The sequence below is a fragment of the Amblyomma mixtum genome, chromosome 4 (assembly GCF_055824585.1).
Source record: "Amblyomma mixtum isolate Tamu chromosome 4, ASM5582458v1, whole genome shotgun sequence".
Taxonomy (NCBI): Eukaryota; Metazoa; Arthropoda; class Arachnida; order Ixodida; family Ixodidae; genus Amblyomma; species Amblyomma mixtum.
Genome location: NC_143015.1, coordinates 153,259,549 through 153,278,645, shown reverse-complemented (window position 1 = coordinate 153,278,645; position 19,097 = coordinate 153,259,549). Strand labels below are relative to the sequence as shown.

General features: G+C 46.4%; 1 protein-coding gene across 1 annotated transcript in view; it reads left to right on the top strand.

The window, feature by feature from the left end:
- Positions 1-19,097, top strand: part of LOC149348831 (uncharacterized) — a 53,710-nt gene that overhangs the window by 14,538 nt on the left and 20,075 nt on the right. Inside the window, exons 8-10 of the mRNA XM_089541856.1 lie at positions 1,327-1,380; positions 4,915-4,998; positions 7,521-7,553. Of these exons, the coding sequence (XP_089397982.1) occupies positions 1,327-1,380; positions 4,915-4,998; positions 7,521-7,553 (171 nt within the window). The remainder of the gene's footprint in view (positions 1-1,326; positions 1,381-4,914; positions 4,999-7,520; positions 7,554-19,097) is intronic.

The following is a 19,097-nucleotide window of genomic DNA, read 5'->3' as shown; positions in this document are numbered from 1 at the left end:
CGCCGCGGCCGGGATCGAACCCGCGTCTTTCGGATCAGCAGCCGAGCACCATAACCACTGAGCCACCGCGGCGGCTTTGAAGAGTAGCGTAAAATTAAATCGTCGATTACGTCACTATATAAAATGCTGGCGCAAAAACACTTGGCATGCTTTACCTACCGCCTCTATTGTTTTTGAATCGTTCAATACATCGGAATTCTCAAAAAGTGGTGCAGTTGCCCTTTAAGTCTGCTTAGGTGCAGTGATGCGAAGGTATTTCTCTTACCGCTACCGTTTATGTCGCTGCGTGTTCGTTTCTTTATGCCCTTGCCGTTCATAAGTCGTGTTTTCGCTCCTAACTTCGGTTCTTCACCCCATCCGAAGACGTGGGTCCCGTTGCCAGAGCGTCTAGTAAGCACACCAAAGTAGAAATTAATTAAATAGTCAATTTAATTTAGCATTTGACCAATTCAGTAATTAAGCAATTCATCGATTCGATCATATTGCAGATGGTTGTGTGAAGTAGTGCGCTAATTTAATTCACAAATTTATTTGACCAATTATCCAAACAAGCAATTTATCATGCTAACGTCTTAGTTAAATGTAATTGTATCTAAATATTTATTTAATAAATTCGGCAATTAACTAATAAATCAATTCGATTAAATTACCGATTAATTTGCGAATTGACTAATTCAACAAAAATTAATTCCTTAAGTTAATCAATGTAGCCGATGTAATAATTATTTAACAACTACTCTATTAATTACCTCTATAGTGGATGACTGACAGTTCGTGCGGACACACTGTGCCGGCAAGTCCTGTACACGCCACTCACGAGGCAAAGGAATTCTTTCGTATCATCATCAACCTGACTACACACACTGCAGGGCAAAGGCCTGACCTAACTTTCTGCCGTCCCCTGCTACGTTTGCCTTCTCTTGGAATCCACTCCGTTACCCTTAAGGACCAGCGGTTATCTTGCCTTCGCATTACATGCCCTGCCCAAGCCGATTTCTCCCCCTTGATTTCAACTAAAATATCATTAACCCGCGTTTGTTCCCTCACCCATTCCGCCCTCTTATGATCTCTTAACGTTACACCTATTATTTTTCTTTCCATAGCTCGCTGCGTTGTCCTTAACTTGAGCTGAACCCTCTTTGTTAGCCTCCACGTTTCTGCCCCATAGCTGAGTACCGGTAAGATACAGCTGTTGTATACTTTTCTTTTGAGGGATATTGACAAACTGCCATTCATGATCTGAGAGAACCTGCCATATGCGCTCCACCCTATTCTTATTCTTCTAGTCTGTAACGCCTGTAACTTTTTTTCCCCATGCAATTTCAGACGCGCCGCAGATGCAGGCCCAGATGCCGTACGGAGTCTCCTTCGATCACCAAGGTTGGTGCAATGTTGGACTACGTAGCCTGCTTTCCAAACCTCACAATCGTCCTTTTTTTATCATTTTTTCTTTAAATTAAACCGAGGAGAATCTATCCCAATATTTGTTGTCAGCGAGACAGTTACTGCTGAGAAAATTGTATGCACACTTTCCCGCCATCCAATTCAAACTTGCGGCGTCTACACCGAAAAGAACATCGTGATCGCCGCATCGAAGTGAATGGCGGCATAGCATTGGCTCTGAGATCCGCGCGGAAAAAATTCGCTCGACGTATCGAGTATACTTGCGAAATAGACCGGTGGTGGCGACACCTGCAGGCCTGGTGTCTTTGTCGTTAGGACGCAGTAATCTATAGACACAGGCAAACTTAACAAAAATGACAAACGAAACAATTAAAAACAGGCATTAGACGAGGGCAGATTGAGCGCGTGCTGCAAGAAGAATAGACGGAAGTTTGCTCCAAGGTGTCGGTTGAACGCAGAATTTCCTGCAAGCTGACCAGTATCGAGACGGCGTTGCTGCAGTTCCATCGGATGTGCTGAAGAGTTCCTGCCGGCTCAAAAGCTGGTTAAGTTAAATGCGTAGTTCATGTCATACCTATTGAAGTACCTTCAATTAAGCGCTAGCGCAAATCAAGTTGGTCACTGAAAGCCGTCGATGAACTGTGTACAATATTACAGTCGAGGCCCGAGTCTTAGAACTACCGTGCGCTGTAATGCGGCGATTTACCTCTGGTCACAGGATCTCACGGTCAGAGTATACAATGGTAAAGATATTACAATCGCTAAAGATGGAGTTAAATATGCAATTTATTTGCTGGTTGTTAGACAGTCATATATATCTGGTAGATAAAGCGTGTCTTGTTTTTAAAAGAGCGAGAGATCTACTCCTTGCGGTACAACTTCCGATTTCGATGGGGATAATGACCTACCATGCATCACAAGGTCAAACCAAACTTAACTGCATGGTGGTATGGCCCAAGCTATGGTAGTATGACCACGTGATCGTATCACTGACTACTGGGTACCTAATTTTGACCTTTGATTTGAGACAGTGGGCACCACATAGACAGTGGCCTTCAGTGCCTAACAGGGTCAAACTGAATTTAATTAACTGCGTGGTGGTATGGCTCGAGCTATGGTAGTATGACCACTTGATCATATTACTATGACCATTGGGTACCTGACCTTTACTGTTGACCTTGACATTTGATTCGAGACGTTAATCACCTTCACTGCCTCACAGGGTCAAACAGAGCTTATCTGCGTTGTGGTATGGCTCAAGCTATGACAGTATGACCACGTGATATATAACACTGGGTACCTGACCTCGACCTTTGACCTTGACATTTGATTTTAAACAGTGGGCACCACATCGAAAATGACCTTCAATGCCTCACAAGGTCAAACCGAGCTTAACTGCTTTGTGGCATGGTCCAAGCTTTGCTACTATGGCAACGTGATCATATAACACTGGGTACCTGACCTTGACGTTTGACCTTGACATTTGATTTGAGACAGGGGGCACCACATCGACAATGACCTTCAATGCCTCAGAAGGTCAAACCATGCTTAACTGCGTTGTGGCATGGTGCAAGCTTGGGTACTATGACAACGTGATCATATGACACTGGGTACCTTGACCTTGACGCTTGACCCTTACTCTGGACCTGACCTTCATTTTATTTCAGGCAGTGGATACTATGCTTAGCAGAGCTTTCGCTCGTAACACAGCGCCTTTTGTGCCCGCACACGTCGCACTGAGTCCAAGTGGCTAACCTTGAAGAAAATAATACATACGGCTTTCGTCGAGCTCTAGGACTTGTATACCGACTTCATTAGCTCTTCGTAAAAATATTCTTGGCAGCGCTCGGGTGGATGTCCATGTGTAATTACTCCCTTATTACAAATCTGCTCCACCTTGGGGGGGGGGGGGGGTTCTCTTAAACGTTTGACCAAACATTCTTGCAAACCTGGGTTGCGAGAGTGTGCATGTTAGCTAAAACTTTAGCAGATCCGCACTTGTCGGCTACGTAAGAACAGCTTCAGTTTTCGCACACAGCAGTTCAATATTGCACTTTATTCTGACATATCGAAACCACGCTTACTTCCACCTAGTTTTTTCGCCTCGATTTGTGCTGACGTAACTAAAAATACAGTGTAGTGGACGCCTCGCCAATGCCGTTGGGAACGCTGCGCCCCTCTTTACACTCGAAACAAAAAAAAATAGCTGCGGTTTAGATCTGGCTAAACCGGGTAAGCTGCGTAAGCAGCGTCGAGAGCGCGCGATTAGGCGCGCGGCAGCGGCGGAGGCGCAGCGACGGTCTTACCGCCTGGTGGGGCGCAGCGGAAACACTTACTATGGCAACGGCTCTCAATGCCGGTTACGATGGTAGGACCGTCGCTGCGCTGCCCCCGCTGCCGCGCGCCTAGTCGCGAGCTCTCGACGCTGCTTACGCAACTTGCCCAGTTTCACCAGAGCTAAACCTCAGCTAAATTCTTTGTTTCTGTCCCAACTTTTTGTTTTTATTTCTTTTATTTAGTTTATGAAACCCATGCGTTCACTAGATGCGCCTTTATTCGTGCTCATTCCCTGAGCCTTCGTGGCGGAGTGGTAACATGTCCGCTTCAAATGCCGAAGGCCCTGGTTCGATTCCCAGCTTCGACGCAGTTTTTTTTATGTAGCGACGCCGAAGCGCTGAAACGGTTGCTTTGGCAGCGGCGCTCCATCTGTATTACCTCGCTGCGGCTGAAGTTCAACCGCGACGGCTCGAAACCTGACGTAGTATTGCTTACGCAATAAAAGGAGAGTAAGCTGTCCTCCTTTTGCTTCGAGAGGAAGCCCTCCCTTTGAGAAAAGGGAGGGCGCTAGAGGACAGGTTTACTCTCTTTTTACACCCTTACAGGCGCATTTGAGTTTAGAGTGTAGGTGTTGCATGCCTTTTCTGCTAGGAGGAAGGGGCGGAGAGGGCGTAAAGTGACGAGGGTAGTAATGGTGAGCGCGAACATGAAAACTCATTTGTCCAGGAAGCGGACTAACCTAACCTAACCTAACCTAACCTAACTAACCCAACCTAACCCAACCCAACCCATCCCAACCCAACCTAACCTAACCTAACCTAACCTAACCTAACCTAACCTAACCTAACCTAACCTAACCTAACCTAACCTAACCTAACCTAACCCTCTACCGATGTACATTTCGTTCTGTGTTGTCACATAGTACCATATCCTGTACCAAATAAGCGACGAAAACGATTCTTTCCATTCATTCCTTCACGCTTATACCACGGGATTCACAAAAGTTTGGAATCGGGTGTATAAATAGTACTTTGGCGTGCTCAGCGAAAGAATATGACATCGCAGCTTCTTACTATGCAATCCTAAATAGCTGAAGTTTCGAGCCATTGTATGCCTTGTGTGCTCCGGAAATGATATTTGGAAGCGGTAATTATTAATTCACATTCCTAGCGCGCGAAATGTTTCTGCAAAGCGAGGTTATCTGAATTGGTTCTCTCCTTCTCTTATTTTCAGTTCCAGGCTATAGCACAGACGCATCAGCCTGCTCACAGAGCTACTACAGCTACGTTGGTTCCGGAGCAGGAGCGACGCCTTCAGGTGAGGTTGGCTGAAGCTACTCCATTGGCTGAAGCTACGCCAATCCCCGCGTTTACTTCTCCTTATTGGCTGCAATCCACGGCACGTCATTGTCTCAGCCAATGGCGAATAGCGGGAAATTTAAACATGGACTGGGGAGCAATATTCTAACCTTACACCCCCCCCCCCCCCCCCACCCCTCACTTTCGTTCTCTCAGGCTTTCCAGTCGGCTACAAATGTATTTCATACCTACACAGCTTCTATTAACATCACCTCTGAAAGAAATGCGTTGCCGCTGAGGACAAACTGATTCCTCACTTGTGATCGCGCATGAGCGGAACGTGCAGGTGGTGGTTTGATTGGTTTATTAGGCTTAACGTCCCAAAGCGACTCAGGCTATGAGGGACGCCGTAGTGAAGGGCTCCGGAAATTTCGACCTCTAGAATTTCTCCTCCAAATAAATTCAGCCGCCGCGGCCGGGATCGAACCCGCGTCTTTCGGGCCAGCAGCCGAGCACCATAACCACTGAGCCACCGCGGTGGCACGGGAATAAGAGAGGAGGTCATTGCTGATGCGACGTATTTCAGCGGTGACTTTAATGCTTATTCATCAGGCTGTTCATGCTTTTCAGGCACTCTGACCAGTCGACTATAGTCAGCGACTGTTTTGGAAATTCTTTCATGAACGCAAGTGAGCATGTGTAGGTGGTCATGCGCTGGGGTACCTGGCCCCTATGGGCCGTGCGCGCATGCGCGCTAGCGGCTGGCGGTTGTGTTAAGCGCTGTAGTGGGATACAACTTAAAAAAACAGCAGCTGCTAACACTGGGCCGTGATCCCTGGCGTTCTCTATTACTCCGCTGGCCAATTGCGACCGTAAGCGAAATCAGCTTTTTAATGTTTTACTATATCAATCAATCCAGGTGTCAAAATTATAGAGCTCATAATCTCTTTCTTGTGGTAACCTTCTTATTTACGCGACAAGAAACGTTTATCCAGCGGACTACTTTTTCGTCGTGGAGTAATTCTGTGCGCGTAGGCTGAATGTGGGAGTTGCTTCACAGCAGACTTAAGTTGTATCCGACTTTGGAGGTGGCGGCATAAGCTAAACTAAAGGCGCGACTCAACGGGGTTCGCCTTTGGCTTCTCGTCCCACTGGGCAGCTTTTCAGTTTATTTGATATGAACCACTAACTAACCTAAGTGGAAGTTTGTTACGTGTGGTGTTTCCTCGAGCTGGCTCATGTTCATGGTATGCGGAGAGTGGAATTATCCTCCGTTTCATACATAGCAGTAAACACAGCGAAGGCTGCGGCGCCTGTTCGCGCTCCTCGTCCGCATCGTAATGTAGTGCGTCGAAAGTGAAAAGAGTAATGAACTTAAAATTAAAGTAAATGTCGGTCGATATTGTAGCATAATAATGAAAATTTTATTTTGCAAAAAGATTGCTCTTTTTATGTTCTTCAAAACAGAGTGCCTTTCCGGCTGCTCCTGTATCAGGTTTTCGCAGCTAGGCCGGCCGGTGATGTCGTCTGCTTTCGGCTTTCGGTTTGAGTCTGCGAAAATGGCACCGCTATATCCTACTCGCTTGTTTTCTTCGCCCACTGCGGCTTCAAAAACATCATCTGCTCGCCTATTCTCCAAGCTGAAGTCTCCGAAAATTTCGAAAGACTGCAAGCAGGTGATTGTCAACGTTTACTCTAGCGTAAGGAAGCGCTTCCCGGAGAAGACTGTGCGTGAAGTACTCGAAACTGTGGGCGAGATGACCGGGGTGAGCCCTCGGACAGTTGCGAGGTTCAAGAAAGGTCTCTCTACTAGAATAAGATCACCGCAAAAACGACCTAGCAAGGTGACAATATCTAGCTCTCAGTGTTAAATATGACAGCTTTGCACTCAACGCCATCCGACTCAAGTTACATCGTATGTATGCCTGCCTTTTCCCTTCGAAACAAGTAAACAGCGCTGTGTTTTTCAAAGTAGGTATTATTGTTTGACAGTTTCGAGTTTCTACCTAATGAATCTTTTAAGAAAAATAAAAAAATAAAAAACCAGCCAAGCCGGGAGTCGACCCTTGGCTCCTTATAAAATATACAGGCGCGCGCTTCGTACCACTCAGCCACGACGCGAGGCGGATGGATACATTTCGCTTGTTTTTTGCAGCGGACTACTTTCGTACCTTTGGCAGCGTTGACTGCTATGTATGAAACGGAGTATAGACTCGCGAGGGGGGGATTGCTTGTACTGACATCCCACATGCCTGTCACGCTTAGCCGCCGAATATTGCAGCAGCATCGGTTTTCCATGCCTGCTTTATGTATTTCGACATGCACACTGATTGTTTTTTTTTTGCCAGTTACATGTCTCCGTTTACTGGAACCCCAATTATGTGACTCTCATTAGATTAAAAACAAACAAACAGATAAGCCGCAAAAATACTTCCCATCCTCAATATGCATTGTTACATCTGCAGCGGCACTGCAGTTATCTAAACCTCTCTTATCACCTGGACAATCTCTCACGCAGTTTGCGTATTACATTTCTTTCAGAGTACCACACGTTAACAGATGTTTCCACTGCGGGTAAGGCTTTTCTCTTTTTTGTACTTTTTTCTTTCATTGCAGTAGGAATTTTGACTATCCGATATAGCTGCTGTATTACACAGCTGTTATCTTCTCTTAGGCCCATGAGTGCTAGACCAGGTTTTGATACCCTTTGAGCACTCAAACGGTCCTCGTATTAGAGGCAGGAATAAAACTCCATAATATGAGTCCCATAGAGCACAATCGGAAGGAAATGACCTTCACTGATTGCTGCCGCAGGCTATTTGTCATGCGCCAAATACTCGGGGGAAGTTTCCTTAAAGGGCAGCTGCACCACTTCTTGAGATTTTTGCGATATTCAAGGATTCAAATCTGAATAGGCTGCAGGTAAAGCATACCAAGTTTTTTTTGCACTAGCATTTAATATAGTCACGTAATCGACGATTGAATTTTGCGCTTCTCCTCAAACCCTGGAGGAATGCGGGGAAGTTTAGTGTGACGTCATGGAAGGTATGATTTGAAATTACCGCTGCCGTCAGCCACACCCTGCATTTCCTTGTTGGATGCTGCCAAACAACGTTTGGCGGGCTTTGCCTTCGATGGTGTTGGTTTTTTAACTTCAAAGCAGGCGTTTATGCGTTGGAAATGTACCGATACCTTCGATTACGTATCATGCGTCTCCCCACTCGGCGTTGTGCGCTGCGGAGAAGCTTGAAGGCCGTCGTGATCTTAATCGGGGATTACGTTACCATTTCAAATGCTAGCCCAAAAAGACTTCACCTGGTTTATCTGGAAGTTTCACAACCCTTTCAAGCTCATCGCTTTCTAAAACCTATGCAGTTGCCCTTTAACGATATGAGTGGAGAAACAGCACCGGACTGTAGAACAAAAAGTGCGCTTAAATTCTGATATCTTCCGTACTATATCGCGTGTTGCGGAAATATACGCGCCCCGTAAAATGATTCTTTCAGCTAAACGGGCGCGTTGTTCGAGCTCAAATTTCGCACGGAAATGGAATTTGGTCGGCAGAATTGTTTAATACCACGTTTGCTTGGGGTACTTACCTGATTCGAACAGAATAAGTCGGATATTCACATCGTCTGCGGCGACGACGAAGGAAATTATGCCGCTCTGTCAGCGATCGCACTGGTGGCGCCATCTCGTTTGTTCGCCGCGAAGTTTAAGCAAATGTGGGGGATGTTTGCGGGAAGTTTGAAGGCTCTCTTTCAAATGTTCTTTAATTGGTCACAAAAAACGCAGTTTGGCAAAAACTGCGCGAAATTCGCAACGTTTCGAATGCCTTTAGCAATAAATCTTTTCGAGCTTCGAGTGTCGTCTGCTTTCGTCTGTTCGCTACCGGTGCAGTTTGATGCCGTACACTGCCACAGAATAAACGCTATGAGCGCTCTGACAACCTCCTGAAAGCATTTTTGCATTATGCTATCTGTGTAGATACCATTTCGTTCTCCTTTATTTGCAGAGGATCGGGTAAGGAGTAGCGGCGGTGCGTTAGCTCCCACCAGGCAGGATTTTGGTGGCCCTGATAAGGGCCGTTTCGCGACTTGTTCTTGAGATCATGTGCAGCTCAGACGTCAAAGTGGCCGCCGTTGGCTTGGATGCACCACTCCAGGCGCTCTTCATAGTTTCTGAACACGTTTGCCCGCATTTCATCAGTGATCTGGTCAAACGCGTCCCCAATGCGGGCCTTGAGCGCAGCGATGCTCGTCAGTGTGTCGGCGCTGTATACAAGCGATTTTATGAAGCCCCAAACAAAAAAAATCGCACGGGGTGAAATCAGGTGACCTCGGAGGCCAGGGCATGTTTTCGGACCCGCGGCCCATCCACTTGCGCGTGGTATTTTCATCCAAAAAACGCCGAACCTTTGAGGCGTAGTGCGCTGGGGCACCGTCGTGCTGGAAAATGCACACCTCTTGCTGCATGTGTCTTTCGTTCAGTTCAGGCAGAACATCGTTCTGCAGCAGCGACAGGTAAGAGTCGGCAGTGACAGTATCACTGAAAAAAAATGGTCCTACGACCCCTTCTCTCCAAATCCCGCACGAAACTGCCACACCTGGAGAGTGAACAGGACGTGTTGTTGAAAACCTGGGGTTTTCCCGGGACCACTGGCGCGTATTTTGCCTGTTCACTGCGCCGTCAAGATGGAAAATAGATTCATCAGTGAACAGTATGAACTGCAGATGTCGAGGGTCTGCAGCAATTCTTCTCTGTTCTGCGCGACAGAACTCCAATCGTTGTGCCAGGTCTTGGGCGGTAAGCTCTTGGAGCACGCGAACTTTGAAAGGACGCAGCCCTTTCTTCCTAAGGTGTCGGCTCACTGTTGACGCTGTGGTGCCGAATAGCAAACCTGCGCGTCGGCAGGAAAGCCGTGGGTTTGAGTCGAAAGCGCCCTCAATTGCATCAGCAATAAAACTCCTGGAGCTTCCAACATCGCATCTTTTCGTTCTTCCGACAGTTCCAGTTGACAGAAACTTGTCGACGCACCTTTTCAGAGATTCTCGATGCGGCGGTCGACGATGGAACTCCGCACGAAACTTCTTACGCACGAAGCGCATGGAATTGGATGCGCACATCCATGACACGGCCATGGCCTTCTATTCGTCAGTGTACGGTCTCATTTGTCGGTAGTAAGCTTCCGTACTTTACGAAAGAAGGCAAGACTGAAAGCACAGACTCAGAAGCTGCAGTCGGTAGCGAACAGACGAAAGCAGACGACACTCGAAGCTCGAAAAAATTTATTGCTAAAGGCATTCGAAACGTTGCGAATTTCGCGCAGTTTTTGCCAAACTGCATTTTTTGTGACCAATTAAAAAACATTTGAAAGAGAGCCTTCAAACTTCCCGCAAACATCCCCCACATTTGCTTAAACTTCGCGGCGAACAAACGAGATGGCGCCACCAGTGCGATCGCTGACAGAGCGGCTTAATTTCCTTCGTCGTCGCCGCAGACGAAGTGAATATCCGACTTATTCTTTTCAAATCAGGTAAGTACCCCAAGCAAACGTGGTATTAAACAATTCTGCCGACCAAATGCCATTTCTGTGCGAAATTTGAGCTCGAACAATGCGCCCGTTTAGCTGAAAGAATCATTTTACGGGGCGCGTATATTTCCGCAACAGTCGGTATAGCAGCAAACGTTCTAGTATTCTAATATCAGGGTACGCCAATACAAAGACTATTTACCTGTATCTGCTCTCTATATAAGTTCTCTTTCGCCCTATTCAGGTGTCCACCCAAGTAAGAAACCTCTCACGCACTTTCCTCTTTATTACGTATGGTAGCTATACATCTCAATCAGTGCAATACAGAGAAAGCACTCCATAACGAAGGAGTGAATGTCCATCAACGAAGGCTCTCCAGCCGTTGGCGTCGACTGGTTTCGTGACGTCACGGTTCAATTCTTGAACCGTGGTCGCTTCCCTTGCACCTACAAACTCACACGGCCTCAGGAAAGGATGTGCAGACTTATTAAGCATGACGTCATGACAGTCGATCGACGCCATTGGCTGATGGGCCTCCTTTGAGGGGTATTTGCCGCCCCGTTCTTGAGTTGAGTCCGAAAAAACGTGACTGCACTTGCCCACGACGTTATCAAGCATGCCATATGCGTATTTGCTTGTTGGGATCTTGCTCACAAATTCGAACTCACGAGATTGCCATCGTTCCTCCGCATGCATTCTGCTAACGTGACAGCGCAATTATCGCCGCAGAAACGGGACCGCGCTTTCCTTGAACTGCCACCCGTGCCCACTGGCGCTTATCTTGGAACCAAGCACAAAGCGGAGCTCTGTCTTTCAGGATTTATTATGCAAAGCATATTACTAGAGCTACACTACAGCCCGTCGAGCGCGGCGGTGGAGCTACCGCCGTGACCACGTGACACCACGTGACAACATGACGTCACAGCAGAGGAGAGATGGGCTGCCGGCTCGCGCGGTCGGCCGCGGCGGTGGAGGCTCCACATCAGAGGCGCTGCCTGCTGCTGCTGGGGGTACATCAAAACAGTCTATAGGGAATGGTGGCGGTGGTGGAATAACTAAGGGTGTTTCCAATGTACTTTCCATGGGTGCCAAGAATGCTGTTGTAGCCGGTGCTGGGGCAGCGGTTGTACACTCTGCATTGAATTCACCGATGATCCCGTATATAGCTGCCACGGCAATCCTTGCTACACTTCTAGTGGTTGTATTAAAATGACCAAGTATTCAACCAAGGAAAGCCATGTATTACCAAACCTAGCCATCAATATGCTTCACATCTGACTAGGCTTAACCTTAGCTAAGCCTCAGCCATTTTTTCTTTACAATTCGGCAGCATGAAAGGCGCGAAGCGAATGGTGCTTTTTACAAAGCACGGATGAGAGCGCTGTAATTGCGGCGCATTCGGGCGCACGGAGGGCGCTGTCACGTGGCATTTTTTAAACACCTCGGGCTTTCGTTTATCCCGAATAAAAACAGCCACGCTAAGTCTACTTCGTTGGAAGTGCCTGGGTTGGACAATGTTTGTGTAGCCCTACAACTTTCCTATTGACGCCTGAATGTTTCAAGCTATATTTAAAACGTTAATTTGTTTATCTCGTCTAATTGTTCAAATAGGACGAGCGAAAATAATGTTACTGTAGCTTTAGATAAACCCTAACATCTACGCGATTTCCTTTCTAAAGATCTGAAGAACGCTTAGGTTTTTTAAATCTTCGTCCAAGTTAGCTGGGACACCCTATATATAAATATATATATATATATAAACGTAATTCGGTTGACACACGGTAGAAAAACAACAATCTACCGTGTGTCAACCGAATTACGTTTATGTTCTACCTGATCCATCCGATCTTCACCCCCTTCTTATATATATATATATATATATATATATATATATATATAAAAGCACCGAAGGGAAGGGGAATGAGGGGATCTGCTTTTCTAATCAATTAGCTTTAAGCGATAACATATTCAGTAATATTCTAAACCAAACAACAGCACAAAATAAATAAATTAAAAATCCCCTCTGTTCTGTGGTTTCTGTGGCTGTCTTCTCTTACATATATATATATATATATATATATATATATATATATATATATATATATATATATATATATATATATATATATATATATATATGCTCATCGCCATTCCCGCAGCAACCGGTGACTGGCGTGTGATTGAGCTCGTTAGCGCTATGTGTGAAATAGTGAAGCGAAAAATTAAAAGTCGCTCAAATCCTCGCATTTTGTCCCATTATTATTTATACAGCAGCTCCATCTAGGGAACCGGCAATAGAAGGTAAGTAATGCATTTATTTCTTCGTTCTGGTGGCTGAGCATGAAGCCACGTTCAAGCGCGCTTAAAAATGTATCAAGTCGCCGTACCAGCTGTGTGCGAGGCACCAGTTCTTTTTCAGTGATCAAGAAGGAACAATCTGGTGTGTAACGACAGTATACGCACTAAAGCTTGAGAAAACTTGAGTTGTAGTCGCTCTCTCCTTTTTACTCATGCCTACAGCAGGATACAACCTAAAAAAATAAAAAGCAGCTGGCAACAATGGGCTTTGGCCAGAGGCATAAAAATTGGCAACAGGCCAGTGGCATAAAAATTCTTTACCTTATGATTTCTTGCACGGTTAGCTTCTGGTTTAGGTAACAAGAAACATTTTACTAGAGTGCCTCGCCGTAGTTGAGTTTTTGTGTTCGACTTTTTCTGGTATCCTCGAGTAGTTCTGTCCTCTTTGTGAGGTTGCGTATGCCGGTAATTTCTAGAAAACTCCTAAGAGAAGCACTGACAGCAGTTATGTAGCGTGTTATTCGGTATCTTGCTCTTCATGTACGTATAATTATAAATGAATATACTGCGGAACACATTTTTCAGCCGCGCTCGGTTTCTTCGTCGTTTTAACATAGAAGTGGAAGAATAAGAGGTAGGAACTAATGGCACAAAGACTTAGTGTTTCCCAGCTGAAGTAAAAGGCCCGCATTAACGGCGGCCAAAATGGGGCGACTCAGTAACAGCGCTGCCAGCGGCTCCGTTTGAAGGTGATGAAAAGCGTTGTTCAATTAGAGACTCCATTTTATTTGACTTGACATCAAGCAATTGACAAAAAGCTTATGAATTGCCGCCTGAAACCAATATTTATTTGCGTGGCAGCTGTACTGTACGATGCCGTGACGATATGAGAGCCGGGAATGCGTCCTGAGCAGCCATGTTTCTACGCGACAAAATTGGAACAAAATGGCGAATACGAATAAAAAGTGCCCTAGTCCAAAGACCGAAATGCACATTAGCCCCATGTTCGACTGGTGTCGAGGCCTGAGTATTTCCCGTTGCTCTAGATTCTGTTTTAGTTCTTTGTTATGCTTGCGCGATGTCCCACGGAGGACTCATGGATGGATGGATAAGAGCTAGGGGACCCCCTTGAGGCGGGCTGGAGGCAAGTGCCACCAGGCCGGTAATTTTTTCTTTTCATACTTTTTTGTTAAAGTAGATAATCTGCCTTAAAGGTCTTTTTTTTTCAATTTATCGTTCTTAACTACAAATTTCAGCAGCCTTTACGCTATTCCGACTTAGAATGTCAAACCTTTGAATCCAGATGGCGCTTTTATTGCACGACACGCTGAAGCGCCACCTGGCTCTACGGTCGAAGCCGGTTTTGTTGCGCGAATTCCAAACTGGCCACGCCCCTAGCTGCTTCTAACGTGGCAACTCTATTTCCACTCTATTTCAGTGGTTCCATCATCAGGGCAAGTTATCCTTCTTTCTGAATTTTCCTGTGACGCATTCTTTCCCAAGACGCCAGAGTGCAGCCGCGCTTACTATTCCTTTCGACGTTACACCGTGCCAGAGCGTCTTTCCATTCGCGCCTCAATGCGTATTTTCTGAACAAAATCTGGTGTATCGGATGCTTTTAGCTTAGCGCCTACCACTAACGCTACCGCGTACCGCGCCCCGCCACTGCGCATGCGCAGTTTGCCCCGAGGGCGCCAGATGGCGCAACATTCCCGTCAACAGCGCGCAAGCCTGCCCCGTAGGGACCAGTCAGCCCGTGCGTAGTGCGGGGCGCGGTAAGCGGTACGCCCTCTGCTAAAAGTAGATACCTTTAGCATACCGTGAAAAGTGTTACCGTTACAGGAATTCCGGGAGCCCGCCCACCGCCGGTGAGCACGCGCTGATTGGTCCCCGTGCTGCAGGCGCGGGTGCGCAGCTGCCGAGTACCTGGCGCCATCTGGCGCCGTCAAGGCAATTTGCGCGTGCGCTTCAGTTGCGCGCGGACTCCCGGTACTCCGGTACCGGTAAAATGGTGCACGGTATGCTAAGGGTATCTGATACCTTTAGCATACCGCGTACCGTGTTACAGGTAGAGGTACTGGAGTAGAGGGAGCCGGCGCACAGTCAGTGCGCATGCGAAAATCGCCGCCAGATGGCGCCAGGTACCCGGCAGCTGCGCGCACCTACTGCATTGGGACCAATCAGCGCATGCTCACCGGCTGTCGGCGGCCTGCCGGTGCTCCGATAAAGGTACCGGTAACACTGTGTGCTAAAGGTGTCTATCTGTTATCAATAACTGAGTTCCAGTCGCAGACTAAGGGTCTCGGTACTCAATGAGCGGGACAATAGAATGCCATTGTTGCTATTCTGACGTCTTGTTGAAACATCACTCAGAGATAACAGTGGACGTTGAACTATTTGTCTGAAGTTGCCGCTGTTAAAGGCTGTCCCGCATCACAGCAAAGCGTTTCAGTCCACGACCCGGATCAGAGCATGCTCTATATCTTTTCCCGTCAGAACAGAAGAATTAGAATACTAAGGATAGGAATGTGCAAGGCGTTTCACATAACTTGAGCCAACACTTAAAAAAAAGCTGCACCGCAGACGCATGAGACCAACGACATATTGTTTACATTCGTTCAGGCGCTAGATAATTTATGCAAAATTTGCATTCTAGACCCAAGCGCGGTTCGTTAAGTATCGTTAAGAAGATTTTCAGAGTCAGCCGTTGCTGTATTTTGTAGCTGCATACCTCCTATAACGTGTTTGACTTTTTTTTTTCTTTAACGACAGCCCGGCTACCTTAGTCCTCCACAAGAGTTTGCTCGAAGAGTTTGCTGAACGACTATGTTTGTAATAGGCAGTCCTTTTTTCGGCAAGCGTGTGCGGTGATGTTTTCTTGACCACGGAAGGGGAAGGTGTGGTTGATGGAATGATTTCATTCGAATTCTGTTTCATTCTAAATCTTGATCTCATGCAATCTCGGTCACTTGAATCAGTCACACAGACGGCCATATGAATAGAATATGAATTGGAATCGGCTGAAAAGAATTGTTTTACAGCCGCCTTAAATTCACTACATTCCCTCCATCCACTGCTTTTTCTACAAACAGAGCATAGGGCGCTGTTATGGGGGAAAAAGGCGGTCTCAGTGCTTTCGCTATTCAATATATATGAACTAGAAATCTTTTTAAAGGTGCACGGAAGAGGAACCATAACTCGCATTTTTTACCGCTGGAACCCGATCTACACGTTCCGAGCGTTCTCGAATTATTACCCTCTGCGGCAAATTTGTCTTAATTTAAATTAGGTTAACGTCGAGCTCCCACTTTATTTTTTATTTCCCCGCAAACGGTGGGAGGAGTCGACCAACCTTTCACCCAGACCCGTGACGGCTTGCCGCTCTGCCATCGGCGGAGTGGTACGTAGCGATCGGCGAAAACAGTCCACGCGTATTTTTATTTCCGTGGGGCTAATTTGCAGCATGCAGTCTCTAACTAGACCTATTTATTCACGGAAACCTAAAAGAAACAAAATAAAACGCGAAAGCAAAGTCGCCACGCGACTGCCTGAAAGGCACTCCATGCGTTGGTCGACTCCTCCCACCGTCTATGGGGAATGAAAGAAAAAAAGGCGGGAGCCGGACGTTAATCCGATTTAATCAGAGAAATCGGCCGCACAGGGCAATATATCGAAGCTTCTAAGAATGCTGGGAAGGTGTAGATGGAGTTCCCGCGGCAGAACGACGAGTTCGGATTCCTTTTCACTACACCTTTAATATATTAATTAGTACATTTGAGTAGGGGAAAACGAAAAAAGGCGCAGCATGCCAAGTTGACGATCCCTGGGTCTTGTTCACCTGGTCTTCTGGTTGTTACTTACACTTTGTACAAGCTGTAGTCTTCATCCTCAATGCTATTGATTTTAAATTATTTCCACAGCGCACGTCCACTGTCGACCACTCCGCCTTCACCTCACACCATCTGCTTTTATTCGCCAGACAGCGATTTCTTCCTGTTATTTCGTACATTTGCCGAAAAAAAATTAATGCAGGAGGCGCCCGTGTGTTGTGCGATGTCAGTGCACGTTAAAGATCCCCAGGTGGTCGAAATTATTCCGGAGACCTCCACTATGGCACCTCTTTCTCTCTTTCTTCTTTCACTCCTACCTGCGTCCCTTCCCTTACGACGCGGTTCAGGTATGTGAGACAGATACTGCGCCATTTTCTTTCTTAAAAAACAATTTACCAATTTTTATTTAGACCTCCACTGCGGCACCTCTTTTTCTTCTTTCATTCCCACTTTCCTCCCTTTCCTTATGGCGTGGTTCAGGTGTCCGCCGAGATATGTGAGACAGATACTGCGCCATTTCCTTCCCTCAAAAGCCAAGTTACCATTTTTTATTTAGACCTCCACTGCGGCACCTCTTTCTCTCTTTCTTCTTTCACTCCCCTCTTCCTCCCTTCTCTTACGGCGCGATTCAGGTGTCCGCCGATATATGTGACAGATACTGCGTCATTTCCTTTCCTCAAAAACCAATTTACTAATTTTTATTTAGACCTCCACTGCGGCATCTCTTTCTCTTTCTTCTTTCACTCCCCTCTTCCTCCCTTCTCTTACGGCGCGGTTCAGGTGTCCGCCGATATATGTGAGACAGATACTGCGCCATTTCCTTTCCTAAAAAAACAATTTACCAATTTTTATTTAGACCTCCATTGCGGCACCTCTTTCTTCTTTCATTCCCACTTTCCTCCCTTTCCTTATGGCGTGGTTCAGGTGTCCGCCGATATATGTGAGACAGATACTGCGCCATTTCCTTTCCTCAAAAACCAATTTACCATTTTTTATTTAGACCTCCACTGCGGCACCTCTTTCTCTCTTTCTTCTTTCACTCTCCTCTTCCTCCCTTCTCTTACGATGCGGTTCAGGTGTCCGCCGATATATGTGAGACAGATACTGCGCCATTTCCTTTCCTAAAAAAACAATTTACCAATTTTTATTTAGACCTCCATTGCGGCACCTCTTTCTTCTTTCATTCCCACTTTCCTCCCTTTCCTTATGGCGTGGTTCAGGTGTCCGCCGATATATGTGAGACAGATACTGCGCCATTTCCTTTCCTCAAAAACCAATTTACCATTTTTTATTTAGACCTCCACTGCGGCACCTCTTTCTCTCTTTCTTCTTTCACTCTCCTCTTCCTCCCTTCTCTTACGGCGCGGTTCAGGTGTCCGCCGATATATGAGAGACAGATACTGCGCCATTTCCTTTCCTAAAAAAACAATTTACCAATTTTTATTTAGACCTCCATTGCGGCACCTCTTTCTTCTTTCATTCCCACTTTCCTCCCTTTCCTTATGGCGTGGTTCAGGTGTCCGCCGATATATGTGAGACAGATACTGCGCCATTTCCTTTCCTCAAAAACCAATTTACCATTTTTTTATTTGGACCTCCACTGCGGCACCTCTTTCTCTCTTTCTTCTTTCACTCCCCTCTTCCTCCCTTCTCTTAAGGCGCGGTTCAGGTGTCCGCCGATATATGTGAGACAGATAATGCGCCATTTCCTTTCCTCGAAAACCAATTTACCAATTTTTATTTAGACCTCCGCTGCGGCACCTTTCTTTTTCTTCTTTCACTCCCACCTTCCTCCATTTCCTTATGGCGTGGTTCAGGTGTCCGCCGAGATATGGGAGACAGATACTGGGCCGTTTCCTTTTTTCAAAAACCAATTTACCAGTTTATTACAAAAAGACTACCAAGAAAGCACCTTCCCAGCAAAACTGCATCGCCTCTTTTCGTACCGCCTGCAAAACTTCACGAAACGCGCTTGTCCCTAAATGGAAATTGAAAAAGTCAATATTAATACGAACTAAGTAACTAACAAGGCGGACTTACTACCCTTAGTTGCGCCACACGACGGCAAACAATACTGCGGAACATACTTTTCAAGCCTTGGCTCTAGTTATGTGAAACGCCCTGTATAGTAGGGTACTAATCAAGACCCAAGCTGCAGATTCCCCTCAAAAGTTGCGCCACATCGTGGCAAACAATCTGTGTTCGAAGTTACAAGTCTGCGGCACACCGATTTTTTTTTTAATCTCCGCAGAAGCACATCTAATTGGCCCAATATTGGAAATGTATTGGCAAAGGCCGTTCCTAAAGAGGGCCAGAGTGAGACCATACATTTGCAATATTGCTCCGATTACCTGTGCTTCTAGGGCGACTAGGGCTCGAGTAACGTGCCACACTATGTATATACACTTCGACGCTTGGCGCTAGTGATATCGAAAGCCGCATCCCAAAGCGCCTTGT